Raw genomic sequence first — 15,731 nt, 5'->3', positions numbered from 1 at the left:
CTGCACGAAGGGGCCACCCACGAGGGCCCTGTCTCGGCACCCAGGGCACCCCAGCTTCTGTCCCCATTTATCTTGCCCCCGTGGGGCCTTCTCTCTGTCCACTCTCACCTGGCAAACTTCTTTTGCTCAGACCTATGAGTCAAAGTCCCTGTCCCTGGGGTCCCTCGGCCTCCAGGGGCCTCTTGGGAAATCGACAGCTGCAAGGACCAAGGCAAGACTGAAAGCTCGGGGGACCCCACGTCGGGTTGCGGCTGCGGCCACATGGCAGGCGAAGCACAGCCTTGCTCAACGTCAGCAACAGAACGCGGGCCTCGACAAACTACTGACTTCGCAGGAGAGCCAGCCTCATGATCCGGCCCCTGGAAGGTTCTGTTTGAGTGTAGCTTCTCCTAAGGGGGCACGAAGGAGCTTTCTTTGCTGTGGTGTGCCCCGATCGTCTCTTGTTGAGAGGGGACGGTTCCCTGCCGGCCTGCTGGCCTGTTGGGTTACACTCCAGTGTTTCCTAACCCCCAGCCCTGGGTTCCAGCTGCGAAGGGTACAGGCAGCTGGCCATCTGGGCAGGGTGGGATTTGTTTGCTGCTGCATTGTCCACACTGAGGGCAGCACCTGCCAGCCCGGGGCCCGAAAGCGGCTGGGGGTCTTCAGTTGGCCTCAAGGTGGGGCCTCGACAGCTGCATTCTTTGCTGGGCTCCACTTTTGAAACTTGAGCCTCTTGGTAGTAAACTCACCTTAGAAAATTACCACCTCTCAAGGACACAGAGGGAAAGCGCTCTGCGTGCACCGTGGCCTAGGAGCTGGGTCACGCACCACCGAGGGACAGCTGTCCGTGATGAGCGGCCATTGCTACAACCTGTCCTGCCAAGGAACCCTAAAGCCTACCGGCATCCATTCCCATTTCTCAGGCTCTGCTTTCGTTTTGCGGAGACGGACTGTGAGCAGCAGTGCCTGACGCTCGGGAAATTGCTCTGAGTCCGCGCAGGCATGCATATGCTAGGCTCTAGGAAATGCCATGAGATGTTCACGAGGGAAAAATGAGACAGGAACTAGGCCGGCTTTCATTTATTTGTTTTTTTTTTTTTAAGATTTTTAAATTTATTTGTCAGAGAGCGAGCACAAGCAGGGGGAGCAGCAGACAGAGGGAGAAGCAGGCTCCCCACTGAACAAGGAGTCTGATGCAGGACTCAATCCCAGGACCCCAGGATCACGACCTGAGCTGAAGGCAGACGCTTAATCGACTGAGCCACCCAGGTGCCCCCCAGGCCAGCTTTTAAAGAGGTAGATTTTGTGCTTAACCCTGAAATCACAGGGTGCATTCTGCTCCTTCTCATACTCCTCCCTGACACCCCCATCCACTAACCTGGAGAATAAGTTATCTCCAGGTGATGTGAACTCTGCTCTGGTGGAGAGGCTGCCCTGGGCGGGGGTCCACAAGGCACATGCACCCCAAGCAGTGACTCAGGCTCTATAACCCAGTTCCCACACGGGCCTGCTATTTTTTGAACCACATGAAATTGTCAATATTCGACCATTTTTATGTATAAGAATGGCCATTTTTTTTTTTTAGGGCCCAACCTAATATCTAAAGATGGTTTGATAAATACAAATTTAAAAAAGTCTATTCAGGGGCGCCTGGGTGGCTCAGTCGTTAAGTGTCTGCCTTTGGCTCAGGTCATGATTCCAGGGTCCTGGGATCGAGCCCCGCATCCAGCTCCTTGCTCAGTGGGAAGCCTGCTTCTCCCTCTCTCACTCCCCCTGCTTGTGTTCCTTCTCTTGCTTTGTCTCTCTCTGTCAAATAAATAAATAAAATCTTAAAAAAAAAAAAGTCTATTCATTTAAAAATATACATGTAAATATACATTTACAGAAATCATGGTGGCTTTTTTCTTTGGCACTTCCTCAAAGTATACACTAAACCCCAACACCAATATCAGCTTCTGGAAAAAAGCTGAAGGCCTCATCCAACTAGGAACCCCTGCCAAGTAATCTGCTTCAGTGACAGTTTCAAACAGCTTTAGACGGCAACTTCCTATTTTTAAGTTCTATTGGACTGGTGTCCATTAAAGACACTAGTAGGTTTTAAATCTGCTTCTCAGTGTGTGACGCTTGAGTTTGACATTGACCTCCCCTCTCCCATCCGATCCGGCAGGTGGGCCCCACTTGGGACTGCGTGGTGTCTGGACAAGCTGATGGTGGCCCATGGAGATATGGCCCCACAATGGAGGCATGAACACAGGCGATCACAAGCACAACACAGAAGAAGTGAGCTTGGTACCTTCCTCTCGCCACAGAATGTTTGCAACTACAGCGTCAGAGAATCAGGAGCGCGGGAACGTGATTGAGGGAAGGAAAAGAGAACAAAGCAATGTCAACAACTTTACCATAGTGATTCCTTTCAGGGACGAACGGCTACCTAATCCATCGTGTGTGGAGTCTGCCCCGACTCACTGCCCCAGCAACAGCACTCTGACGGGACTCTGGATGTGGACACATGTTTCCAGGTCTCGGGACCCTTTCAATTTATAAATAGTCTTTGAAATCAGGTCCCCAGGATCACGGAAACTAATGGGATCCTCCATTGCCATGGTTGACAAGGAGCAAGCAACCGCTCTCCTAGAGTTCCTGATTACTTCCAGAAGCCATACTGATTTTCAGCTAGGATTCTCCTAGGAAGACCATCTGAAACACTTCTAATGATCTCCTTTGATGATGAAGACTCAGCTTGGAGTCTTTGAATAAGGGCAAGAGATCCTATCTATCACCCGTGTCCACAGAATCATGCCTTTTGGGGAGTGGTGGCTACCAGGGAAGGCACACTTGGCCACCAGGTGGGCTATAATCCCTGGAGTCAAGGTTATGTGTGCAATTGTGGCCGGGCCACTTCCTGGGCCATGGTGGGATGGCAGCACGTGATATAGATCATGAACTGATATCTAGTCTATCATATATGGAATCTGCAACACGGACTGCTGGGTGGAAAGTAGGAGGAATTTTGTGGGTGAGGGGCAGAGGTTCCAGTCTATACAGCAAGGAGGAGACAGAAGTGGGGCTGGGATATACAAGCTTCCTTGTGGTCCTGGGCACTCTGCTGTCCAGGGACCTTCTCTGTCTGTATGTTGTCGAGGTTGCCAGGGAAGGTCTGCTCACCTCTGGGCACCCTCTGTCCCCAGCTTTGAGCACAGAATATGGGAGTTTACCCCTGTCTTCAGGGGCTCATGGATGATGGGTGTGGCCTTGGTCAGTTGGTCCCCTTGCACCCAACATCCCCCAATCAGCACAACGAGGACCTCAGAGGCAAGAGCGGACTCACGGGTCTTTCTAGCCGAGTCTTCGATGAAAAGTGAGGAGATATCCTCATCCACGCCCACTTCGTTTTTGGCGATGCAGGTATACGCCCCTGTGTCTTCATACCGAACATTGCCGATGTGGAGTTCGCTCCCATTGGCTGGAGGAAGGACAGTGCTCAGGATGGCCTGCTCAGCTGGGACCCCCCTCCTCCCTCCTGTCTCCTGTCTTCCTTCTATTCAGAGTGGTGACATTACAAACACAAGCCCTTAGCAGGGCTGAGGGCAGCCAACATCCATGATACATGCCCAGAAAGAGCTCGAACAGCTGAACTAAACTGATGCTGACCTGGGATCTGATTGACAGGTTATCATCATTGCGCTCAAAAGGACTGCCAGACCTATGTGAGCCCAGATAGCAGGAGAATTTGGGGAGACGTTTGTTCACTCCCGACACATCTGACTTAGAAACAAATCATGTCTCTCATTTCCACTGCTGGGTGAAGTGTCAGCTTGAACTTGATGGAAAGAGCAGAGAGGCACCGAGGGCGGTTCTTACCTAATAGGGAAAGCTGTTTTGACATCTGGGTGGAGACATCCATGCCATTTTTCAGCCAAGTGATTCTGGGCATAGGAATGCCCTCTGCGTGGCATCTCAGACTGGCTGCCATGCCGGGCTCCTGTGCCTGGGTCTCTGGATACACGCGGATGACTGGTGGCACTGCGGATGAAGTTGGTACTGGTCAGAGAGGGCCCTCACCTGGCCTCAGGCCCATGCTCTGGCCTTGACACCTGTTCCAGAGGGGTGAACCGAGACACAACTCTGGAGTTCTCTTTGTTACTAGCTCACAATCAGCCCCTGTTCAGCAGCTCAAGCCCTCAAAGAAAGGGCTATAAAATGAACTGTAAGCAATAAACATGTCAGGCTTTGTGCCCTGTAATTCATGGCTTTCACCATTATTCTAAATCTGATCAGAAAGACATCCAGATATTGAATGCCGTTCAGTTGCTACACGTGAAGAGCAAGAGCCACTGCACATTTATTTATTTTTTTAAAGATTTTAGTTATTTATTATTTGACAGAGAAAGACACAGCGAGAGAGGGAACACAAATGGGGAGTGGGAGAGGGAGAAGCAGACTCCCTGCCGAGTGGGGAGCCCGATGCGGGACTCGATCCTGGGACTCCAGGATCATGACCTGAGCCGAAGGCAGTCGCTTAACCAACTGAGCCACCCAGGCGCCCCTGCACATTTATTTCTGAATGGATAAAATTCAGGTGTATTATTTCTGTTATCGGAAAGCCACTGGACAAGGGCTTAATTTTTTGCAGGAGGTGCTTCACAAAGCACTTATGGTCACTGACGGCAGGGCTACTAATTACATCAGCACTCTGGGGAAGTCCATTGATTTTCCAGTGGATCACTGTTATTTCTCCACTTCTCACCCCCACCATGGGTGAGAGGCAAGTGTGCCCTCCTTGGCTCAGCCATGAGCCCTGGTAGTCAAGTTCAGGGCTGAGGATGTGTCCTCCCACTCATCAGAAGAACACGGGTGGGCAAGGTGTCAGCACTCGCCACAGATCTCTGGCCTTTCTTAAGTGGGCTGTCTGTGGGGGGAGGTTCCTGGAGGAAGTGAAGATTGTCTGGAGGATCTTTCCTCTTACCCCTAGCTCTGCCCAGGAAATAAAATAATTACCATTTTCAGTGGAATTGAGGGATCTTACCTATCCATATATTTTACTCTACATACTTCCAAAACGGCTTCCAATTGGCTGATGTAAAGACACCTGGATATTACTCAACACACACCTTTTGGGAAGGTGGAAGATGGATTCCTCTTGAAGCAGGCCACTACGTTTCCCCAAAGGTATCTGGAAGCTCCTATTGTCTGATAAAAGAAAGTGTCCCCGTACTTTAGGAGAGAGGTTTTTCTTGGGAGCAGAGATAGAACACATTGATGCTTATGTAGAAGGAGGTAATACTGTTAATCCCGGAATGTGAGCAAGATTTCTAGTGATCTGTTCTTGGGAAGGATGAGGACAAAGGGAAAAATCCATTGCCTCGTTGTGAGAAATGGACTGTGCAACTCCTCTCAAAACTCCTTAGGAGGCTGCTAGTAGTCTGATTAACTCAGTCTGAGTTTCAAATCTTTCCTCTGGTTCACCTACGGGGCAAAGCTGGGGGGCTGAGGAGAAAGCCAAATGGACAATCAGCAAAGGGCATGAACCCACCTTGAAAATATCCCAGAGCTGTTTCTGTAACAGAAACTCAGAGGCACCGTGTGACAAACCACACAGAGACCCAACAATAACACAATGTGAGTCATTTCCCAGTTTCTCTGTTGGCAGTTTTGGAGAAGAGTTCCAAGGTGTGACAGAATAGTCTTGTCGCAGATCAGGTCACTGGGATGGAGGAAGTAAATGGGGCTCTAGCTAAGGAGTATCTAGAGGGCTGCTTAGAACAGGGAAGCGAATCTCCCTTCTCTGACTCCATTTGGTTCAAAGAGGAAAGGAATAATAACTTATATAGACAACTTCCCTACACTGTGAATTTGGAAGAGGGAGGAACAGGGTTCAAGTTGAATAGATAGTAGAGTTTTGGTCAGGAGGGTGTAATTCAAGAGCACAGAGCTAGAACTGGGGGGTTGAGGAGCACTGGACTGGCGGGGAGTTGGAGAAGGTGGTAGAACATCCAGAGTTCTACAATGTGGGTGGTCATGACCTGGAAGTTAATAAACTTGGGCTCTTGCTAGATCACCATTTATTTATACAAACCTGCCTAGTACACATAAAGTAGATCTAAAGAAGGTGAGGGAAGAATCAATAGAGAGAGAAGCAGAAGTGAATGAATTGATTAGTCAAAAAAGAATGGAAATGACGGATAAATCTAAGGCTGGTTGTTTATATATATCAATAAGATAGACAAATCTCTAGCAAGTTTGATCAATAAAAAAATAGAGAAAGAACAGGGAATTAAAAATTATGAAAATACTGTATTCAATTATAGGGAATAAATATGAAAATCCCAATGAAATGGATCACTTAAAAGGAAATCTTTTTTTTTTTTTTTTTTAAATTTTACTTATTTATTTGACAGAGAGAGAGACAGTGAGAGAGGGAACACAAGCAGGGGAGTGGGAGAGGGAGAAGCAGGCTTCCCCGCTGAGCAGGGAGCCCGATGTGGGGCTCAATCCCAGGACCCTGGGATCATGACCTGAACCGAAGGCAGACGCTTAACGACTGAGCCACCCAGGCATCCCACTTAAAAGGAAATCTTAATGATAAAAACTCCCAACAAAGTGGGTCTAGAGGGAATGTACCACAACATGGTAAAGACCATCTATGACAAACCCATAGCAAACATCATACTCAATGGTGAAAAACTGAGAGCTTTTCCTCTAAGATCAGTAATAAGACAAGGACGCCCACCCTTGCCACTTTTATGCAACATAGTACTGGAAGTTCTAGCCACAGCAATTGGGCAAGAAAAAGAAATAGAATGCAGCCAAATTGGAAAGAAAGAAGTAAAACTGTCACTATTTGCAAATGTCATGATACTATATATGGAAAACTCTAGACCGCACCAAGAAACTACTAGAACTGATAAACGCTTGCAGTAAACTCAAAGGATACAAAATCAACAAACAGAAATTGGTTGCATTTCCATACACTAATAACAAGCTATCAGAAAGAGAAATTAAGAAAATAATCCCATGTATGATTGCATCAAAAAAGAATAAAATACCTAGGAATAAACTTGACCAAGGAGGTGAGAGACTTGTACTCTGAAAACTCTAAGAATTTGATGAAAGAAACTGAAGGAGATACAAATAAATACAAAGATATTCTGTGCTCATGGACTGGGAGAATTAGTATTGTTAAAATGTCTATACTACGGTAAGCAATCTATAGATTCACTGCAATCCCCATTAAAATGCCAAAGGCATTTTTCACAGAATTAGAACAAAGAATCCTAAAATCTGTATGGACCACAAAAGACCCAAACAGACAAAGCCATCTTGCAAAAGAAGAAGGAAACTGAAGGTTCCACACTCCCTGGTTTTGAACTATACTATAAAATTATAGTAATCAAAATAGTCTGGTACTAGCACAAAAAAGACACAGATCAATGGAATAGAACAGAGAGCCCAGAAAAAACCCCACGTATATAATGGGTAATATATCTATGACAAAGAAAGCATGAGTATACAATGGGAGAAAAGATGGTCTCTTCAATAAATAGTGTTGGGAAAACTGGACAGCTACATGCAAAAAACCCAAACTGGACTACTCTCTTACACCATACACAAAAATAAGTTAAAATTGGATTAAAGACTTGAATATAAGACCTAAAACCAAAAAACTCCTAGGAGAAAACATAGGTGGTAAGCTCTCTGACATCAGGCTTAGCAATCTGTTTTTGGACCCATCTCTTCAGACAAGGGCAACAAAAGCTAAAATAAACAAATGGGACTACATCAAACTAGAAAGCTTTTTTTTTTTTTTTTTTTTAAAGATTTTATTGTTTTATTTGAGAGAGTGAGGGAGAGAGAGCACAAGCTGGGGGAGGCAGAGAGACAGGGAGGAGCAGACTCCCCACTGAGCAGGAAGCCCAATGCGGGACTTGATCCCGGGACCCTGGGATCATGACCCAAGCTGAAGGCAGACTCTCAACTGACTGAGCCACCCAGGTGCCCAAACTACAAAGCTTTTGCACAGCAAAGGAAATGATCAACAAATGAAAAGGCAACCTACTGAATGGAAGAAGGTATTTGCAAATCCTTTATCTGCTAAGTAGTATCCAAAATAAGTTTAAAGCACCCACACAACCTAACATAAAAAATGCACAAATAACCCAATTAAAAAATGGGCAGAGGACTTGAATAGACATTTTTACAAAGACAACATAGAGATCCAACAGGGATATGAAAAGATGCTCATCATCCCTCATCATCAGGGAAAGGCAAATCAGAACCACAGTGAGATCACTTCACACCTGTCAGATTGGCTAGTACCAAAAAGACAATAACAAGGGTTGGTGAGAATGTGGAGGAAAGAGGACCCTTGTGCACTGTTGGTATGAATATATATTGATGCAGCCACTATGAAGAACAGTGTGGAGGTTCGTCAAAAAGTTGAAAGTTACTGTATGATCCAGCAATTTCACTTCTGGATATTTATCTGAAGAAAACAAAAACCCCAATCTGAAGAGATAAATGCACACTGATGTTCACTACAGCATTAGTTTCAATAGCCAACATATGGAAGCAATCTAAGTGTCCATCCATACAGGAATGGATAAAGATCTCTCTCACACACACACACACACACACACACAGAATATTACTCAGCCATAAAAAAGAACGAAATATTATCATTTGTGACATCATCACAGGACTTAAAGGGTATTATGCTAAGTAAAATAAGAGTGAAATCCGACAGAAAAGACACCATATGATTTCACTTATACATGGAATATAAAAAACAAAACAAATAAACAAAACAAAGCAGAAACAGACTCATAGATCCAGGAAAAACATTGCTGGTTACCAGAGGGTGGAGGGGTTGTGGAGTGGGCAGAAGAGGTGAAGGGGATGAAGAGGTAGAAACTTCCAGTTATAAAATAAGTAAGTCAAAGGGATATAATATATAGTGTAGGGGATATAATCAATAATATTATAACAACCGTGCCTGGTGAGAGATGGTAACTAGATTTATCATCAGCATCATTTCATAATGTATAAAAATACTGAATTACTATGATGTACACCTGAAACTAATAGGATACTGTATGTTGATTACACGTCAACAAGAAAAGAAAAGGAAACTTAAAAGTATGGAGAAGAATTAATAAAGAAGAGAATATTTAAAAAATTTTTAAGTGCTACTTTACTTGCAGTAGTTATGCGAGATGAGTGAGTCCTAGAGATCGTCTGCGTAGCATGAGGCCTAGTCAACAATATTGTACTGTACATTTAAAAATCTATTAAGAGGGGAGATCTCATGTGACATGTTTTTACCACAAACAACAAAAAATAAACAGACAAAGGGACCCAAGGAAACTTTTGGAGGTGATGGATATGTGTATTACCTGGACTGTGGTGATGGTATCAGGAGTACGTCCCGTGTATATGAGACCCAGTATACAAACTGCATGCACTAAGGATGTGAGGTTTTGTTTTTTTTTAGATTTTATTTATTTGACAGAGAGAGAGAGACACAGCTAGAGAAGGAACAGAAGCAGGGAAGTGGGAGAGGGAGAAGCAGGCTTCCCGTGGAGCAGAGCCCGATGCGGGGCTCGATCCCAGGACCCTGGGATCATGACCTGAGCCGAAGGCAGACGCTTAACGACTGAGCCACCCAGGAGCCCCTGTGTGTTTTTTTTCGTAAATCAATCACACCTCAATAAAACTGTTAAAAAAAGTGCTACTAACCCAAAGCACCCTGAGTAGTTTCATAGGCAGGCTATTTTGTACATTTAAGGAATGGATAATTCCTAGAGTGCGGGACAGAGAAGATGTTGCACGTTATATCGTGTTGCAATACCACAGAGAAGATGTTGCAAATTGTGTAACCTGGGCACCACAACCTGTCAAAGAGAGCACAAAAGACTACAGACCTAACTCACTTAGGACTAGAGATACCAAAATCCCAAGCGACATATTAGTAAATCAAGGCTAGCCTGGTATTCAAAGAACACACCGTGACCAAGCGTAATACGTTTCAATGCCTAACTATCAGGAAATCTGTAATTAATCACCTCCAAAATCAAAAGCAGTCAAAAAAGAGAAATCATTTGATTCTCTTGCTAGACACTGAAAGGGCTTTTGAAAAAAATTCAGAATCAATTTCTTAGAGGAAAAAACCTCAATAAAATAGGAACAGAATGATATTTCCTACAATGAAGAATATCTCCATAAAAAGAAGAAATAGCACCATTCTCTTCAGAATGGTGAAACATTAAGTTAGGAAAAAAAAAGTAAAAAGGAAAGAAGGCAATATCAGACTCTCAACACAATGCAGGGAGTGATCGTCAATTGAAGGCAAGAAATGAGAAGTATTAAAAGGATGGAGAAAAATGATATTTTACCTGGATATGCTCCAGATAATGAAACTCAAAGTAGTAAGGTTTAATAAGTGAGTGCAGAAAGGGGGCCAGCACCAAAACGTACAAAACTAATAGCTTATTTACTTACTGGCAGTGATCGGACAGAAATCACTGTGGACCTAAATGAAAAAACTCTAAAACCTCACAGAAGACAGGGAAAAAAAAAAAAAAAAGCCTTGACTAATTGGAGAGATACGCTCTGGGAGTGGAAGATTAACTCTGGTTAAGTAATGAGATACCCCAGGGTGCCTGGGTGGCTCAGTCAGTCAAGCGTCTGCCTTTGGCTCAGGTCATGATCCTGGAGTCCTGGGATCGAGTCCGCCATCGGGCTACCTGCTCAGTGGGGAGTCTGCTTCTCCCTCTGACCCTCCCCACTCTGATGCTCTCTCTCTCTCTCTCTCTCTCACAAATAAAAAAATAAAATCTTAAAAAAAAAGAAATGAGATACCCCAAGTTAAAACATACATTTAATCTAATTGCAATGAATATCAGTTGGTAGGGTCTTGACAAAACAATTCTAAAACTTACCCAGAAGAAAAAAATGTGCCAGAACAGCTGAGGAAATTTTGAAAGGCAAGGGTGATGATGGGCATTTTTTCCTACCAGATATTACAAAGTATGAGAGTAGCAAATGCTGCCAAGCAGGGGTGGGCTGAAGGAATCCCCCCACTCTGAGTCAGGCACCACACTAATGGTCTGGACTGGTTTTACAAAGCTCTGTCAATTCTTATGTACAGCCAGCATCTATTAAATACCTTCCAAGTGCCAGGTGTTATGGACAGAACAGGGAATACGAGTGGACCAGCCCTTATCCCCACAGAGCTTGCTGTCCAGGGGCAAGGTGGTTCAACAATGAACTTCAAGTGTGATGAGCATTACCAGAGGGGAGCTTTTGGCGCATGGCGACAGGGGTGGGGGAAGATTTGCCAGAAGAGAGCAAGATCCACTGTCCACCTCACAAGAGAAACACTGAGCTACCTTACGCCCATGGGGCTTGTCCCTTTACTGATGGTAGCTTTGTCTATCAAACTGGGGAATCTCAACTGGTGGTTTGTGGACTGGCCTCTTCAGTGAGATGGCCAGTGAGCACCAGCCTTGAAGACTGTCCTTTGCCTCAGCCCCGACCTTTGATAGAATCTGTGGACCCATGAAGTTTTCAAACTGGAGTATCTGCAAACCCCAGGAGGCTTGTTAAAACAACACTGGTGCCCACCCCAGAGAGCCGGATCCCGGAGGTCTGGGATGGGGCTGAAGGATCTGCTCCTACCTATCAGCTTCCGGGTGAGAGCTGGAGTCAGTTCTGACTAGGAAGCTCTCAAAGACCAATTCAGGGCTAACTTTGAACTGAAATGCATGGCCCTATTCTAGAACGCAATGAAACTGGACTGAAAGTCAAGGGTGTGCAGTGAGTCATTCACTTAAAAATATAGGACTGTCTCCTGGGCAAAGACACCTCCCCTGGCAGGGGTGCTCTAGTGAGAGGCACTCTCTGCTGGCCATGAGGTCTCCATGAGCCACTGTCATCCTGGGGGCTGAGACTGCTCCTCCTCTGACCTCCATCCCTCCATCTGCAGGACTACAGAGGGGGCCTCAGGCCTCTGCACACTCCATCTGCCACGGACCCCTCTTCCCACTCTTCCTCCGACTCCACAAATGGGGATCGTCAGAACACTTTTCCTCGTGCCCTCAATTCAGGGTCACATCAGTCTTCGCAAGATGTCTGTGCCTTTGGGGCATCCCTCATCCCCCAACCCTTCGGTTGTCATCTTCTGGAACTCATGTTCAGCTATGAGCGAAATGTCCTGTATCCTCAAACTCTTGTATGAACGTTTCTTCACCTTCTCGCCCAGAGGGAAACCTGGTGACACTCCTCCAGCCTCTTCAGGGCCTGTGGCTCTGTCCCTCACCTCCTTCTGGAGTGGGCTGGGAGGTGGGGCAGGTGTCCTCCTTGGTTCTCACCACCATTGCCAGACCCTTCTTCCTGCCTCTGGTTCTGAATCTTCTGTCACCCCCAGCCTCATTCCCAGGTCCCATCCCCTCCCACCTTCTCTAGGACATGCCCAGCACCTCCCTCCTACTCCTGCGCCCCTTTCCCCTTCCTAATGAGCATTCTCATTAGCCCAGAGAAAGCTTTTAATTTCCATCTTGGGGAAAAAACCCCAAGCCTCTCTTTCCCTCAAACTGTCTCCCCAGTGCTGCCCCATTTTTCTCCACGGAAGCACCCTGAAGAGTTGCCCATATTTGGGGGCTCTAATTTCTCTCCCCTATTGCCTCCTGAGTCAGTTCCAAGCAGATGTTTCCCCCCCACCCCATGGAAATGGCTCTTCTCTAGCAACTGCCCCACATCACACCTGACCCAATGCCCGGTTCTCTGACCCCATCCCCCTGAGCTGTCTGCAGCACTGGGCACAGCTGACCACTCCTCCTCGGTCCAACCTGTCCCTTCAGCTTCACGCTCGGAAGCCCAATTGGCTGCATAACACCTGGCATTTACCATGTCTGCACGAGCTTCGGAGATTTCTTCCCCGAACCTGCTCCCCCACCCTCCTCTTGTCTCAAAAAATGGCCACTCTGTCCTCCGGATGCTCAGGCCAAGATCCTTCCGGAGGACTGGTGACTCTCCCACCAAGTTGAAATAAATGTCAACTTTTCAGTAAGACCTTCACTTGCTACCTTTTATCTGACTTTCCTGGTCCGTTTTTGAATTTTCCTCCTCAGTACTTATCACCATTAGGCTTGCTCCGTGAGGACAGAGGTTTTGGTCTACTCACTGCTGTGTTTCCAGCGCATGGCCCAGGAGCGGCCCGCAGGAGGAACTCAGTACCTGTCTGTTGAGTGTGGGTTGCAGGGACACCTGACGGATGACATGGGCAGCAAGGGAGGGGAGAGAATTCTCAGCCTAGGGAACCATCAGTGCAAATTCATTGGCTGGAGTATTTGGGGACAGGTGGGGGCCAAGACACGAGGCTGGCGGGTGGCAGGACCCAGATCGCAGCGATGAGCCTGCATGTATGTGTCCGTGAATATGGACTATGGGCTCACGGGGCCAGGCAGCTGCCTCCGCCCCGCTGTGAACCAGTGGCTCAGGCCTCCCATCCTGTCTGTCCTGAGAGACTGGCGTGGAGGAGACTACAGGGGCCCCGCCAGGCCAGCAGCAATCGAAGGGACCCTGCACCCAGTCCTAGCCCCCTGGGTGTTCTTGGCTCCATGCCCTGGACAAAGGGAGCCTGTGACATGGAAGGCAACCTCGAGGAGCCAAGGAGCTCCACCTAGAAGCCCATCGTGCCCTGACCTGACCACTTGCTACCTGGAAAATGGACACAAGGATGCTTAAAAAAAGCCAAACAAAAGCATCATCCCATCAGTGGGGTGGGAGCTCACTCATTGGCCTGAGAACCGAACTGTCCTCATCATGCGTGATGACACATCCCCCCATCCTGCAGCGGGTGTGGACCAGGCCCCAGGCTCAGAGGGAACACCTGCTCACTTTGGGCAGAAGCTGTCACTCCTACCAGAGCCAGAGATCTGGATGTAGCCTCCCGGGGGGACAGGTGAGCCCGAGAAGAACGGGGGGCATGGAGGTGTCAAAGACCCCAGTAGCCCGGGTCCCCACTGGGATGGGGCCCAGTCAGGAAAAGCCCTGCATTCTCACTGTGAGAGACTGAGGGGGTGGGGTGCAGACAGAGCTTCCTGCTGGCAACAAAGACCCACCTGTTTTCCTTTGGCCCGCATCTCCCCTCTCCTTTTGTATTAATTCACACACTAAAAATCATTTGAAATTAATATATTCTGGGTAAACACATTCATTTTCTTTTAAATTTGCAAAACCCTCCAGTGAAAACATTTGAATATGTAACACAAAGGCCTGTTTTCTTTGGGAAACATGGATCATTTCCAAGGTGAAAGGCAGCATAAATATGTCCTAAGTAAGAGGTGCATTCACAAAAGGACCAAGCTGGAGTCATCAACAGATTTGGGAGATGATTATTGTGTTTTGGGAATGAATCGTTACTTGTCTGAACTGTGGGGAGGTGGAGGGTGTTTTTATTTTAATGGATTAATCATTTATGTCTGAAGTTCTTGCTCTTTCCTAGGAGGACAATGCGGGAGGTTTGCATGAATTTATAAATCATGTCAGCCTTTGGGCCTCATCTCTGGGAGGCCTGGTCTGTGAGGAAGTTATACTAATAATTTGAGAGAAGTGGTTGCCTAGAAGGGCTCCCTTTAGCCAACCCGGTCAAGGCAGGGTTGGGGATGGAGAAGTCCCAGAAGATGGGCGTCCTGCCTGTATATGGTGTCTGGCCCATGCCACCAGGCAGTGGGGGCAGCTCCAGGAAGAAGTATTTTATTCCTGGCTTGGCCAGTTTCTCTGGGTCTTGATTTCCCCATCTGTATAATGGGTTGCATGCTCTCCGAGGGGCCACCAGCTCAGAGCATCTGTGTCCACCAACTACAGTAACATGGGGCTTGAGACAACCAAAAATCTCTCCTGTATCCGTCCCACCCTGAACTGTGAACTCTATCTGCGTCAGGCATTTTCCAAGCATTGTAGACCTATCAGATCTCATCAGGCCTGTAAGGCAGGAGGTATTACTGTTATTCCCACTTTACAGGTGAGTTTACTTGCCTTCCTTGTACGTCAAGGAAACACCAGTACAAGCCCTGGAACCCAGGTGTCTCTGGCTCAGGCTTCATGTCTTAGATTCTGTGGGACAGGTGTTGCTAGCTGGGGTCTGCACTGGGCCTAGAGTGGAGAAGTCCCACCCAGCTCCTGCTCCCCAGAGTGGGATCTCGGTGTCTTGGGCCCACAGGCTGCACGTAAGCTCCCCGGCACATCTGCTGTTCGCTTGGAGCCTTCTGAGAAGCAGGCAACTGGGCAGGGCCCTCCTTCTGCCCGTCCTCATCCCCTGCCCCCTTCCCTCTGGTTGAGGAGAAGCTATGGGGAGGAACAGACACAGAACATCGCTCCCTGACTGGGTGCCTCAGCTCAGTAAGCCACAGGCCATCTGCTAGGCCAAGTGGGGACCAAACCAGACCCCCAACACACTGCTGGGCCACCGCACCGGATACTACCCAGGCAGCTCAGGGACATCTTTCATGGTTTTCAGTCATGCTTGGCATGAATGGCAAAAGGGAACAAATCCCCCAGATGAATCTGCTGCTGCTTTCTCTCGCCCTTCCTCAGGGGACTCCTCAGCCAGGCAGCGTTCCTTTTGTCCGGAGCACCAGCAGGGCCTTCTCGGCCATCCCAGCAGCTCTGCCTGAGAGCCTCTGACACCAGGCTGCAGCCTGCAAAGCTCCCCGCGCCTACTGCCACCGTGAGCCTTCCACAGCACCCCGGCC

The 15,731-nt window shown here is 47.5% G+C and overlaps 1 protein-coding gene across 3 annotated transcripts in view; it reads right to left on the bottom strand.

The window, feature by feature from the left end:
* Nucleotides 1–15,731, bottom strand: part of FSTL4 (follistatin like 4) — a 400,176-nt gene that overhangs the window by 24,603 nt on the left and 359,842 nt on the right. For 2 of the 3 annotated variants that reach the window (XM_081827062.1, XM_081827061.1), the window contains exons 9-11: nt 3,841–4,002; nt 3,308–3,442; nt 2,273–2,299 (exon numbers count right to left, since the gene is read on the bottom strand). In XM_081827062.1, the coding sequence (XP_081683188.1) occupies nt 2,273–2,299; nt 3,308–3,442; nt 3,841–4,002 (324 nt within the window). The remainder of the gene's footprint in view (nt 1–2,272; nt 2,300–3,307; nt 3,443–3,840; nt 4,003–15,731) is intronic. The other variant, XM_081827063.1, reaches the window with a different exon arrangement.

Source organism: Leptonychotes weddellii, chromosome 7 (genome assembly GCF_054177405.1).
Source record: "Leptonychotes weddellii isolate Sample4059 chromosome 7, ASM5417740v2, whole genome shotgun sequence".
NCBI lineage: Eukaryota > Metazoa > Chordata > Mammalia > Carnivora > Phocidae > Leptonychotes > Leptonychotes weddellii.
Note: the sequence above shows the minus strand (reverse complement) of the source record. Positions and strands in the feature narration are given on the sequence as shown.